The 14,940-nt window shown below is 33.3% G+C and overlaps 1 protein-coding gene across 1 annotated transcript in view; it reads right to left on the reverse strand.

The window, feature by feature from the left end:
* The window catches only part of clocka (clock circadian regulator a), a 32,746-nt gene extending 31,587 nt beyond the window's left edge, over positions 1-1,159 (reverse strand). Inside the window, exons 1-2 of the mRNA XM_073853156.1 lie at positions 1,095-1,159; positions 434-582 (exon numbers count right to left, since the gene is read on the reverse strand). Coding sequence (XP_073709257.1) covers positions 434-582; positions 1,095-1,126 — 181 coding nt within the window. The 5' untranslated portion in view covers positions 1,127-1,159. The remainder of the gene's footprint in view (positions 1-433; positions 583-1,094) is intronic.
* Positions 1,160-14,940: the final 13,781 nt, after the last annotated feature.

Genomic DNA, 14,940 nt, shown 5'->3' on the forward strand with positions numbered 1-14,940 from the left:
ACGCTACTCAGGCAGGCAAGTGCAGCTCCTATCTGTTTGAATGGGGAAACATCAAACTCTCCAAAACTGTTCACCAAGCTGACGATTAATTTTCATATTTTAAATCTCCAAAGAAATCCAACATGAACTGCCTCATAAATATGGTTCCTTGAGCTCCAATAGCATTTAAAAACGCTTATCTTTTCCGGCTAAATGTGCCAGTAAGCATTCGCAGTACTGAGCGCATGTCTTAGAGCGCCGATTGTTTCTATAGCAACCGGGACGTTTAACGGCAGCTGCAGTGACGCGCTGACTTTACTAATCAACGATTGGCTCTTTCACTAAAAAGGCGGGGCTTCGCAGCCACAATGAACGTTGCATTTTTCCCCATTCAAAAATATACGATTGACATTTCTTGGGTATTCTATAGTCTTAGGTATGGCCTTGCAGTAACCTTTGTGCTTGCGCAGGAAGTCGATGCTCTTCTGTAGGATGGTTGACTTGTCCATCTTGCGGGTGTTCCCCGGCAACATGGTGCCCAGTTCCTTGATGAGCACATTGAACTGGTCTCGCCTTTTCTTCTCCGACTTGTTCCTAGAAACTCTGTAGGTGGAAAAAAATGGGGGTGGAAAATTCCAGTGGAAATCAGACTTGAAGATAATAAAATAATAACATAATTTCTTCTGTATTTCAGAAGTTTTCGAAGCCACAGTCATGTAACTATTTTCCAATGATCTTAAATTCTACAATTTACTCCTCAAAGTGATAAGGGGACGCCATCTAATCGGCAAAAAATCTGGCAGTGCTGAGAGAAACCATTTCACGGTTCTGTGACTGTATACAGAAAATGAGGGTGAAGCTGTGCACTCAGGTTTAAACTGTCATAAGTAGGTCACACTTAAGTTTCTATTCCTGGTGCATAAGCACTTAGATATACTACCATGAAAAAGGACTTGTCTATACAATCCTCTGGTGTAATGAATCATGTTTGAACGACTCTCGCATGAGATAATGGAATAAAGGGTTGGCTCATGATAGGAGTTCGGCTCGAGGTAAGAGACAGAAATTCCCCTTGAGCAATCGTGATAATCGTAACGTTTTGTTTGTCTAATCACCTTTTTGCCTTGTCCTTCTCATCTTCTTCCATCAACCCATCAAAGATACTGCTGTCATCCCTGAAAAGAGACCCGTAGTAAAAGAGGTTAGACCAGTTTGACCAGTGTCTACCTGGCTGTGTGACCAACCAATTAAAAACAGCTTCACTCCCACCCGTTCAAGTGTTTGTCACTTCCAGGATAAACTTTTTCTGATAACTTACTCACCCCCACGTCATCCAAGATGTTCATGTCTTTCTTTTTTCAGTCGAAACGTAATTAAGGTTTAGAGGAAAACATTCCAGGACTTTTCTCCATATTCACTCTTAAAAATAAAGGTGCTTCACGATGCCATAGAAGAACCCTTTTTGTCTAAATGGTTGCATAAAGAACCTTTAACATCTGAAGAAAAGTTTCTTAGTGGCAAAAGAAGGTTCTTCAGATTATAAAAATGTAAGAAAGAGATGGGTCTTTGACTGAATGGTTCTTTGTGGAACCAAAAATGGTTCTTATGGCATCACTGTAAAGAACCTTTTAAAGTACATTTATTTTTAAGAGTGTAGTGGGGTATTAGCAGATTGTAGGTGCAAACTGCAGTTTCAATGCAGATTCAAAGAGCTCTACATGATTACATCTGAGGAATAAGGGCCTTATCTAGTGAAACAAACTTTAATTTTTACTTTTTTAGCCACAAATGTTCGTCCTGCACTACACTCTTAAAAATTAAGGTGCTTTAAAAGGTTCTTCAAGCGATGCCATAGAAGAACCATTTTTGGTTCCACAAAGAACCATTCAGTCAAGAACCATCTCTTTCTTACCTTTTTAGAACCTAAAGAACCTTCTTTCGCCACAAAGAGCCTTTTATGAAACAGAAAGGTTCTTTATAGAACCATTTAGACAAAAAGGGTTCTTCTACGGCACCATGAAGCACCTTTATTTTTAAGAGTGTAGCTCTGTAATGCATGTCTACGACTTGCATTACATAGTCACGTTGGAAAGGTGGTTAGTTCGTCTTCTGTGTACTCTGGTTCAAAAGGTAAGGTAGGCCGAAAAACTCTATCTTGTTTTCTCTTTCAACTTTAAAATCGTCCAAGATTGTCGTTTTATCATTGCACGTCTGCTTTGTAAACACTGGGTCGGTACTTCCGCCTGCATCACACGTGATCTTTCTAATGTCACTAAGTAACACGTGAAGTCGAGCTAGTGCAAGACGAGCATTTGTGGTTAAAAAGTATATAATTGTAACTTTTTTTATGAAATGACCAATCGTTTTGCTAGATAAGACTCTTATTTCTCGGCTGGGATTGTGTAGAGCGCTTTAAAGCAGCATCAAAACTGCAATTTCAACCTGTTGATCCCCATTGAAGTCCACTACATGGAGAAAAATCCTGGAATGTTTTCCTCAAACACCTTCATTTCTTTTCGACTGAAGAAAGAAAGACATGAGCATGAAAAGTGGGCGAGTAATTTATCAGGAATTTTTTATCCTTTAAATTAATATTGTTTCTATTTTTAATTCATCATTTTTTTTTGTTGTATGTTTTTGTCATTCTTATTACTTCATTAAAGGAGTAGTTCACTTCCAGAACACAAATTTACAGATAATGTACTCACCCCCTTGTCATCAAAGATGTTCATGTCTTTCTCTCTTCAGTTGTAAAGAAATTGTTTTTTAAGGCAAACATTTTAGGATTTGTCTCCATATAGTGGACTTCTATGGTGAGTTTGAACTTCCAAAATGTAGTTTAAATGCAGCTTCAAAGGGCCCTAAACAATCCCGGCTGAGGAAGAAGGGTCTTAACTAGCGAAAAGATTGGTTATTCGGAAGAAAATTACAATTTATAAACTTTTAACTTCAAATGCTTGTCTTGGTCTAGCTCTGCATGAACTCTGTGTATTCTGGTTTAAGACAGTTAGGGTATGTCGAAAAACTTCAATCTCATTTTCTCCTCCAACTTTAAAATCGTCCTACATCACTGTTTTGCTGTTTTCTTCTTTGCATGTTCACTTTGTAAACATTGGGTCTAAATCTCTGCGGCGATGTAAGATGATTTTAAAGTTGGAGGAGAAAATGAGATGAACGTTTTTCGACATACCCTAACTGTCTTGAACCAGAATACACAGAGTTCACGCAGAGCTACCCAAGATGAGCATTTGAGGTTAAAAATTATATAAATTCCAATCATTTTGCTAGATAAGACCCTACTTCCTCGGGTGTGATCGTTTAGAGGCCCTTGAAGCTAAACTAAAACTGCATTTTGGAAGTTCAAACTTGCAGGCACCATAGAAGTCCACTATATGGAGAGAAATCCTGAAATAATTTTTCCTCAAAAATTATTTCTTTATGACTGAAGAAAGACAGACATGAACATCTGTGTGTGAGAACATTATCTGTACATTTTTGTACTGGAAGTGAACTACTCCTTTATCTGTTAAAAAGTATTTTATCAACAACAACAACAACAAAAGAATATTCGGTCACTAATTATTCATGTTATTCCAACCACACAGATTTAATTTAGGCTTTCATTCGCAAATATACTTTTTCAAAGCTTGTGGAATGAACTTTCAATGGAGGGACAGAAATGTTAGGTTTCTCTTAAGACTAAAGAGAAACCTTAATTCATGTTTCCAAGATAAGCAAAAGTTTAAAGTGTGTGGAATGGCATGAGGTGAGAAACTGATAAGAGAATTGACCTCTTTATCGCTTTAACTGCTGAAACTGAATCACTGAGTCAGAACTAAAGAACCAGAACAGTCAGTTTTGTGAACTGCCTCACAGACTCACTGAATCAAATACGGTTGACACATGAATTGACCTTTCCGTCGGCATTCATTGCAACTGGATGGAAAAGAGCAACTCAAACAATCGCCAACATTTTGTGTTTCACAGAATGACATGAGGGTGAGTAAATCAGTGGGTTGATGAGAAAAAACTGAAGAAAATGTGCAACCCCATAATATTTAATCCTAATCAGGTCATGCAATAAATGATTGATAAAGCTGGCAGTAGGTCAGCGACGGAGGTGGCAGAGCATAGTAGATATAAATGCCTGTAGGGGCACTATGTGTGTGTCAGTATATATTTAGACACAGTGTTCTCTGACTCAGCTGCTTTGAGAGCACAAGACAGAAAGCGAGACCAGCTGGTCATGGCAGTGGAACTGAAATGCGTTTGTTACGGTCGTGATTGGGGTTTGATTTCATGACTGATGTCATAGCAGCAAGTCTTTTGGGTTTAAAATGACATGAGGTTGAGTAAATGACCATTTTAATATCTGGATGATCTCTTTAAGGTCACCTCAACATGACATTACAGTCACTCTGTCTTTTATAGCCTTGGGATAATTGGTCTTTTGCACAGGGTGTACGAATGGTGGGTCTGTCTCTGGAACCACAGAGATCACAATGACCTTTCATTTAGTGCGTGCAAGTACAGTGATGCGTATACATGTGCGGGATGAAATGCAAGTCAAGCGTACGAGTGTGTATTTGCAAAGTTGCGAGATTAATGAGTGCAAACAACCGGCTGGGTAAATAAAACTGTGCATTTTGCACTGCCACTGGGTGTCCATTACCACCATTTTTACATAAACAATTCAGAGTTTTCCTCAGTCCATTTGCATCAAGGGTTGTGGGTGTGTGGCGATGTGTTTGCATAAGGAAGCACCCACTGCTCTAATAATGCCTTTTTTATATGGTCAATGTAATCGGTCTATGTGAAAACTGCATTTTCCATTAAGAACACACATACAGTACTCAGTGTTAAGGCAAATAGAAAAAATAAAATGAAGGGAATAAACGGACATACACTGACGTCAACTGATTTGGCTGACAAACAAAAAGATATTTATATCTGCTTTGTGAAATTCAAAGCCATCTGTTCGAAATGGCGGGCATGCGTACAATACGAGGAGGTAAGGTTAGCTAACATAATTTAATTAGGACGGTTAAAAGAAAAAGATTTGGAAATTGGCATTATGGTTAGTATTTCTTCAATTTAATTATTTTTTAAGCTCACTTGCGCTCATCAAGTCTTTATTTGATCGAAAATACAGTAAACAAAAACTGATATTTTAAAAAAAAATTACAATTGAAAATAATCCATTTTTACTTTAATTGATTTTGAAATGTAATTTATTCCTGTTATGCAAAATCGTTCTAATATGCTTATTTACAGCTCAAGAAACATTCGTTATTATTTTCAATGTTGAAAAGTTAAGACAAAACCATGAGACTTTTTTTTAGGATACTTGAGGACATGATTAACTGGTAGAAATTTGTCAACCATCGAGATTTTGGACTATCGTCTCTATCAATCAGAGATCTCACTTAAAGCAAAACATTTGTAAACCTGCTCCAAAGTTCCAATCTAAATGCTATTCCCAATCCATGCTCTGAAGTTCCGACCTAAATCAAATTATTCCCAATCCGTGCTCTAAAGTTCCGATCTTAAGCAAAAGATTTGCGAACCTACTTTGAATTTCAGATCTAAATTAAATTATTCTCGATCCACGCTCCAAAGTTCTGATCTTAGGCAAAAGATTTGTGAACCCGCTATAAACTCATGATCTAAATCAAATGATTCCCCATTCGTGCTCTAAAGTTCCAATCTAAAGCAAAAGATTTGTGAACCTGCTCCGAACTTCCGTTTTAAATGAAATGATTCTCAATCCGCACTCCAAAGTTCCAATCTTAAGTAAAAGATTTGTGAACCCGCTATAAACTCATGATCTAAATCAAATGATTCCCCATTCGTGCTCTAAAGTTCTGATCTAAAGCAAAAGATTTGTGAACCTGCGCCGAACTTTCCATCTAAATCAAATGATTCTCGTTTCGCACACCAAAGTTCTGATCTTAAGCAAAAGATTTGTAAACCTTCTCTGAACTTCCGATTTAAATCTAATAATTCCCAATCCGTGCTCTGAAGTTCTGATCTGAAGCAAAATATTTGTGAACTTGCTCCAAACTTTCCATCTAAATCAAATGATTCTCGTTCCGCACTCCAAAGTTCTGATCTTAAGCAAAAGATTCGCGAACCTACTCAGAGGTTCCGATCTAAATCAAGTTATTCCCAATCCGCTCTCTAAAGTTCCTATCTCAAGCCAAAGATTTGTGAACCTGCTCCGAACTTCCGATTAAATCTAATAATTCCCAATCCGTGCTCTGAAGTTCCAATCTAAAGCAAAAGATTTGTGAACCTTCTCTGAACTTCCGATTAAATCTAATAATTCCCAATCCGTGCTCTGAAGTTCCAATCTAAAGCAAAAGATTTGTGAACCTTCTCTGAACTTCCGATTAAATCTAATAATTCCCAATCCGTGCTCTGAAGTTCTGATCTAAAGCAAAAGATTTGTGAACCTGCTCCGAACTTTCCATCTAAATCAAATGATTCTCGTTTCGCACTCCAAAGTTCTGATCTTAAGCAAAAGATTTGTAAACCTTCTCTGAACTTCCGATTTAAATCTAATAATTCCCAATCCGTGCTCTGAAGTTCTGATCTGAAGCAAAATATTTGTGAACTTGCTCCAAACTTTCCATCTAAATCAAATGATTCTCGTTCCGCACTCCAAAGTTCTGATCTTAAGCAAAAGATTTGCGAACCTACTCAGAGGTTCCGATCTAAATCAAGTTATTCCCAATCCGCGCTCTAAAGTTCCGATCTCAAGCCAAAGATTTGTGAACCTGCTCCGAACTTCCGATTAAATCTAATAATTCCCAATCCGTGCTCTGAAGTTCCAATCTAAAGCAAAAGATTTGTGAACCTTCTCTGAACTTCCGAATTAAATCTAATAATTCCCAATCCGTGCTCTGAAGTTCCAATCTAAAGCAAAAGATTTGTGAACCTTCTCTGAACTTCCGATTAAATCTAATAATTCCCAATCCGTGCTCTGAAGTTCTGATCTAAAGCAAAAGATTTGTGAACCTGCTCCGAACTTTCCATCTAAATCAAATGATTCTCGTTTCGCACTCCAAAGTTCTGATCTTAAGCAAAAGATTTGTAAACCTTCTCTGAACTTCCGATTTAAATCTAATAATTCCCAATCCGTGCTCTGAAGTTCTGATCTGAAGCAAAATATTTGTGAACTTGCTCCAAACTTTCCATCTAAATCAAATGATTCTCGTTCCGCACTCCAAAGTTCTGATCTTAAGCAAAAGATTTGCGAACCTACTCAGAGGTTCCGATCTAAATCAAGTTATTCCCAATCCGCGCTCTAAAGTTCCGATCTCAAGCCAAAGATTTGTGAACCTGCTCCGAACTTCCGATTTAAATCAAATAATTCTCAGTCCGCACTCCAAGGTTCCTATCTTAAGCAAAAGATTTTATGAACCTGCTCTGAAGTTCCGATCTAAATCGCATGATTCTAAATCCAAACTCTGAAGTTCCGATCTCAAGCAAAAGATTAACGATCCCACTCTGAAGTTCTGATCTAAATCAAATGATTCTAAATCCAAACTCCGAAGTTCCAATCTAATGCAAAAGATTCACAAACCCGCTCTGAAATTCCAATAATAATGACTCGTGAACCATCATTAAATTGGATCTTTGCATTTCACAAATCATTTGATTTACATCAGGACTTCAAATCGCGTATCACAAATAATTTGATTTGAATCATTCAATTCACGAACCCATTTGAAGCCCTGGTCTAAAACAAATTATTTGCTTTATGTGAAATTCCAACCTAAATCAAATTATTTGCAATGTGCAAAGATCCAACTGGAGCACTTCGAAATTCCGAATCATTTTGCAATGCAATGGTTTAACTCCATTTTACCCATCACTAAGCATTTCTTAAAATTGTTATAAATGATGCTGTAAATTAATGGCTCATTTAATTTGATAATAGTGAATCACTTAAAATGAATCGAAGAGAGTGAAGTTTTTGATCGATTATAAGAATTCTTTGCTACTTAGTGAGATTTTTATTGGACAAAAAAAACTGGACATGCCCATTTGTGCAAGATGACTCATCAATTCAGATTACACTACCATACAGATATCAATTCATTCATCACAAATGCAAAAGTCGACACAAAGTCGTTGAACATCATGTGCATTTAGTATATTTTCCAACCTTGGAGCCAGAATACCATCAACGTTACGTACGAATTGCAAATGGATACTTCGGTTGCATATTAAGCCACACACTCAACTTTCAACATCAATCGCCTCCAAATGCGTCACTGCATCTGCCACTACAGCCTCGTGCATGGCACGCCGCCAGGATAAGAGCATGTGTATCGGCTCACGACTCCGAATGACCCCATTCCACACCTGTCTTTAAGCTTATCTAAAAGACCCTACGCACTGGGACAGGACACACACTCGCACACTTTAAAGTGAGAGAAGTGCTGTAATTGCTTTGAAGACACAAACAAGTGCATTAGTCACTGCACACTCATAGTGCAACACTTTCATTCCCACACAATCAAACATCCATCTGACTGCTTTACAAACAACTGCTTTTGAAAATGCGGCTCACTGCAGGATACTTAAATGCCACTCTCTTTTCAACAATTAGAAGTAGAAAAATGTGATGACCTACATTTGTACAAAAACAATGCCGTGTTTGTGTGGTAACATTTCACCATTCTCTCTCCGACACACGCACATGGAGGATGTGGATGGCTGATCATTAACTTTAATAGTGTTTGTGTTGAGAGAGAGACAGAGCGACTGTTTTTTTCACTATAGTCCGCTATCTTCCTGACTCCTGTAAGGCAAACACAGCAACAGTACGACCACAACAATGCAATAAAGATGTTTCGGAGGACAGTATTGATCACTATGTATACACAGAGGCTCAATGTGTGCTGGATTAACCATGACATTTCTTAGCAAATGGTAAGTTTGTTAAGGATTGTTAAAAAGAAGATTGTATCTTATAGAGAGGTTTCAATTACTGGCACTGGCAAATGTTAAGAGATTTTCCACAAAAAGTTTTTATGCCACAAAACTGTTCACCCAAAAATGAAAATTGTGTCACCTTTCAAAAGGTCTTATTTTATTTTAGTTGGGGTCATATTTTATTTCATTTCATTCACCAAGAATGCATTAAATTAATAAAAAATGACGGTAATCGACTTTTATTAAAATTCTAAATCTGTTGTGTTTTTTTAAACTCTCTCTCTACAAAAATATTTAATTTTAGTTTATTTTTTTATTTAATTTTGTTTTATTTACTAAGAATGCGTTAAATTGATCAAAAATGACAATAATGACATTTATAAAAATATTCTATTTTAAATTGTTTTTTTAACTCTCTGTACAAATAATTTTGTTTAATTTTATTCAACAAGAATGCATTAAATTGATTAAAATGACAGCAATGATATTTATAAAAATGTTAGAAAATTATGTTTTAAATATATTCTGTTCTTTTGAACTCTCTATACAATTTTTTTATTTAATTTAATAAAATTATTTTATTTTATTATTACATTTTATTTTGTCATTTTATTTCATTTATTCACCAAGAACGCATTAAATTGATTAAAAAATGACTGTAATGACATTTATTAAAAAAATCGAATCTATTCTGTTCTTTTAAACTCGCTCTACAAAAATATTAAATTTTATTTAATTTATAAAAAAATGTATTCACCAAGAATGCATTAAATATATAAAAAATGGCAATAATGACATTTATAAAAAAATATTCTATTTTAAATTGTTTTTTTGAACTCTCTGTACAAATAATTGTTTTATTTATTCAACAAGAATGCATTAAATTGATTAAAATGACAGCAATTATATTTATAAAAATGTTAGAAAATTATGTTTTAAATATATTCTGTTCTTTTGAACTCTCTATAAATTTTTTTTAATTTAATTTAATTTATATTTTATTTTATTATTACATTTTATTTTGTCATTTTATTTCATTTATTCACCAAGAATGCATTAAATTGATTAAAAAATGACTAATGACATTTATAAAAAAAAATCTAATCTATTCTGTTCTTTTAAACTCACTCTTCAAAAATATTTAATTTTAATTTTCAATTTATTTTTTTTATTCACCAAGAATGCATTAAATATATAATAAATGACAATAATGGCATTTATAAAAATGTTAATATGTTAATATAAAAATGATTCTATTTTAAATTATGTTCTTTTGAACTATCTATACAAAAATGAATGCATTAAAAATTATTAAAATGCATTAAAAATTATTAAAAATGACAGTAATGACCTTTATAAAAGCTATACAATTATTCTATTTTAAATCTATTCTGTTCTTTTGAACTCTTTCTACAACATAATTAATTTTGTTTAATTTTATTTAATTAAATTTTAAAAACAACATTTTATTTTATTCACCAAGAATGCATTAAATTGATCAAAAATGACAGTAAAAATGACGGTTATAAAAATTACATTTAACTGACAGATCATGTGACACTTTAAATAATTTAAATAAATAATTTAAGTTGATAAAACAGAAAACAGTTATTTTAAATTGTAATATTATTTCACAATATTTCAGCTTTTACTGTATTTTTGACTAAATCAATGCAGCCTTGGTTAAAGTACTGAACGGTTTGTTTGTTTTAACTCTATAGAAAATATAATTTTTTTTATTCACCTAGAATGCATCAGATTGATAAAAAAAAATTATTAAATCAAACTGACATTAATTACATTTATTTAAAAAATAATAATATTTTTTAATAAATTAGGTTTTTTTGAACTCTCTATTAAAAATTATTTTATTTGAATATTTTTTATTCACCAATAATGCATTCAATTGATTAAAACTGACAGTAATGACATTCATAAAATTGTTTTAAAAGTTATTCTATTTTAAATAAATTCTGTTCTTTTGAACTAATTAAATATTATGGTTTTCACAACAATATTAAGCAACACAATTGTTTTTAAAACTGATGATAATAAATAATAATAATACATTTGTCTTGAGCAGCAAATCAGCATTATGAATTATTTCTGATAGACCATGTGACACTAAAGACTAAAGTAATGATGCTAAAAATTCAGCTTTTCCATCACAGAAACACATTACATTTTAAAATGTCATAAAAAAAAATATTTTAAATTGTAATAACATTTCACAATATTTCAGCTTTTACTGTATTTTTGATCAAATTAATGCAGCCTTGGTTAAAGTAAAAGACTTATTTAAAAAACAGTACTGAATGGTTTGTATGGTAGTGTACTCACTCTCAAGTGGTTACATATATATTTATACACAAAACTATTACTATTGACTTTTGGACCCCATTTACTTTTATTGTATGGAAAAACGAGTTAAAAACATTCTACAGAATATCTCAGTGTTTCACAGATTAAATATTCTCATATAGGTATGAATGCATGCAAGTAATGCATACAAAATTCTCAACAAAGCTGAAGTGTCCTACTTTATCTGTATTCAACCAAATTACACGTTTTACTCAAAGAGTTTTTAAAACAGGCCAGAACTGTTCAACACACATTTGACCTAGATTTGCTCAATGAAATGTTTATCAGTGAAAACCAGAGATGTGGACTTGAGACCTGACTTCAACTCAAGTCACAATGTTGGCGTCTTATTGCTTGGCAAACATTATATTAAAGACTAACATTTGCCGGTTTTGACAATTAGTTTTGAAGCTGCAAACTGAGCTTCACCCAAGTTGCTGTCAGACGGTGTTTAGAAAGTGTCAAATATATGAGCGGGGGGGAAAATATCAGATATGACTATTCAAAACATTACTAACCACATCAGACATCCCAGAGAACAATGTCAATGTCTGAACAAATTCAGTTGTTAAAACAAGAAAAGATGTGTGATAGCATCATAAAGCTGGAAAGTTAATCTTATGTTTTGCTCTACTTCTATTGCTTTACCTGCACATATTTTAGCAACTTTTAATACTTAAACCAGACACGAAACACAATTTTTCATTGTAAATAAGAATTAATGAAGGGTAAAACTAGAAAACCTTAACTAACAAACTGACGTGTCCCAAAGTCAGGCAGAAATCTAGACATAAAGGTTAAAATGGCTTTGCAGACATTAACAAAGGTAATTATTCTGACGACAGATGTCACTGCCTAGTCTAAATTTATCCGTTTGCACTTCAAGGCCGTTGGTAGTTTCACTTTGGCTTAACTGTACAACAGGTAAGACCTGTCTCATCACCTCAGGAGGCGAGGATGAGAGCGCATAATTGCTTACCACATTATTAAACATTGATTGCAAACTCGGTTCGAATTTCAACTAGAAGTGCTATTATGAAATTTAAGGATTTATTTTAATTAAACAAAGTATTAGAGTTCAAACGAGGTACTTTTTTGTTTCCTTCTCTGTTCTGTGATGAGAAACTTTAAGAATCTTTAATTATGAATTTAAAAAGCAATATCCAATATTTTCTGAGAGCTTTCTGAGCTTGAGAAAGGTAGTAAGGACTTTGTTAAATACACCAGTGGTTTGATTGTAAATGTGAGAAAAGAGAAGAAAAATAATAACTTTATTCAACAATTCCTTCTCTTCTGGACTATTTTATTAATGTTCTTACTACCTTTCTGGGACTTGAACATGTTAGTTGTGTTCTTTTGAACTCTATACAAACAAACGAAAAATAATTTAATTTATTGAAATTATTTATTTTATTAAACAAGAATGCATTAATTTGATTAAAAATTTTATAACAATGTAAAATATATACATTTTCTGTTCTAAATAAAAAAGAATTTATATTTAATTACCTTGCATTCAATTGATAAAAATGACAGTGCTGAAATTTATAAAAATGTTATAAAAACTTTTCTACTTTATATAAATTTTGTTCTTTTGAACTCTCTATACAAAAAAATTTATTTTAGTTTGTTCACAGAGAATGCATTAAATGTATTAAAAATAACAGTAATGACATTTATAAATGTTATAAAATCATATTTTAAATAAATTCTGTTCTTTTAAACTGTCTATACAATTAAAAGAAACCTCTTTGATCTGATTTTACATTTAATTTAAATTTAATTCACAGAGAATGCATTAAATTAATTAAAAATGAGATTAATGACATTAATAAAAATGTTATAAAAATTATTTAATTTTATTCTATATACCAAGAAAAATAAATAATTGAAATAATTAAAAATAATTAAAAATATAAAAATTATTCTATTTTAAATCAATTCTGTTCTTTGAAACTCTTTTTAAAAATATTTAAATTAAAATTTTACATTTTATTTTACTCACCAAGAACGCATTAAACTGATTAAAATGGCAGTAATGACATTTATAAAAATGTTATAATTTTTTTTCTATTTTAAATAAATTGTTCTTTTAAACTATCTATTTTTTTTTCACCAAGAGTGCGTTAAATTGCAAAAAAAAAATGGCAGTAATAAAATGTATTCTATTTTAAATAAAAAAAAACATTCTTTTGAACTTTCTAAAAAAATTAAAATAAATAAACATTATGGTTTCCACAATATTAAGCAGCACAATTGTTTTCAACACTGATTATAATAATTAATAATTATAATTAATGTATCTTGAGCAGCAAAGCAGTCATTTTTAATCATCAAAAATATCTTAATTTGTCTTCTGAAGATAAACAAAGGTGTGGTCCGATTTGGAATGACATGAGGGATTTTCTTTTTTGGGTGAACTATCCCTTGTGGAAACACAACATAACTGACAGCATGCAGCATAAACTACTGTATAAAGCCATGTTTGACCGTGTCCTGAAGTGCCACTTTGAGCTCACACATGTCTGAGAGATATGAGGATATGCAGCTCTTAAATGTATACAGAATCACTGAATATGGTAAGGGAATACAGATATGGTCCATATGGTCCCTGTTTTCGACCGTGGGTGCCATCTCCAGTTACTTCACCTGGAAACCTTTGAGAGAGGAAAATGGAGCCGCTGCTCTATTCAGCGTGGCGGTAATCCAGAGATTAGCCGGAAAAATTCCACACCGCTGCCACACAATGGCTCATCTCACTGTCACTCAACAGGCCCAACCAGTTAGAAAGGCGCCAGGTTCATTGAGGCTGGCCAGAGTGGGCATGTTTAATGTCATTCCATTCACTGCAGTCACTATAGCAACTGGCCATGGGTGTGTTACATTTGCATGTCAGAGGGAAGGAAAGCTGTTTACGAGCATAGATAGTAAGACTGTTTAATGGGAGCCGTCCATCTCAGCTGCAGTGTTGCTGTGCATCTGCTGTAACTGTAACCATGGCTACGATGTCGATGCTGTCATGAGGAGGCAGGACTGGGTGCGCCCTGGTTTCAAATGAACTCGGAATATTTATAGGGCACTATGCTTTCTGCGATGCAGAAAACGCTGACGGAATTGCAGAATCCAATCATAAAAATAGAATGGACTGCATAATGCAGAATGTCACGGAATTTGCCCAATTTTGGATGAATAAATCAAAAGTAGGTCAGCACACTTAATATAGACTATTGTCTGTGAATATTATGCCACAAAAGTACTATTTAAAAGCAAATCCTGCATGTTCATGATATACAAACAGAAACGTATTGGTCTTCACAGCAAACCGACAAAATAAAAGTTTGGTTTAACTTGAAGAAATTATGACAGAAATATATTACTTAATGTAATGATAGTACTACTACTAATAATGAAATCTTTAAAACTTAATTATTTTAAGGAATAATATTTACCAGATTTTTTTTTACCTGAATTTATTTACCAGAAAAAAATTCTTCTGAAAAAAAAAATATATATATATATATATATATATATATATATATATATATAATTTGGTGTTGCGTGTGTGACGCTCGCTGTGTTTTCAATATATGAGTGCATGAACAAAAACGATCTCTAAAAATGCTCTGAGAGTCACTTCTTGCGCATTTTATCATT

Source organism: Garra rufa, chromosome 13 (assembly GCF_049309525.1).
Source record: "Garra rufa chromosome 13, GarRuf1.0, whole genome shotgun sequence".
Taxonomy (NCBI): Eukaryota; Metazoa; Chordata; class Actinopteri; order Cypriniformes; family Cyprinidae; genus Garra; species Garra rufa.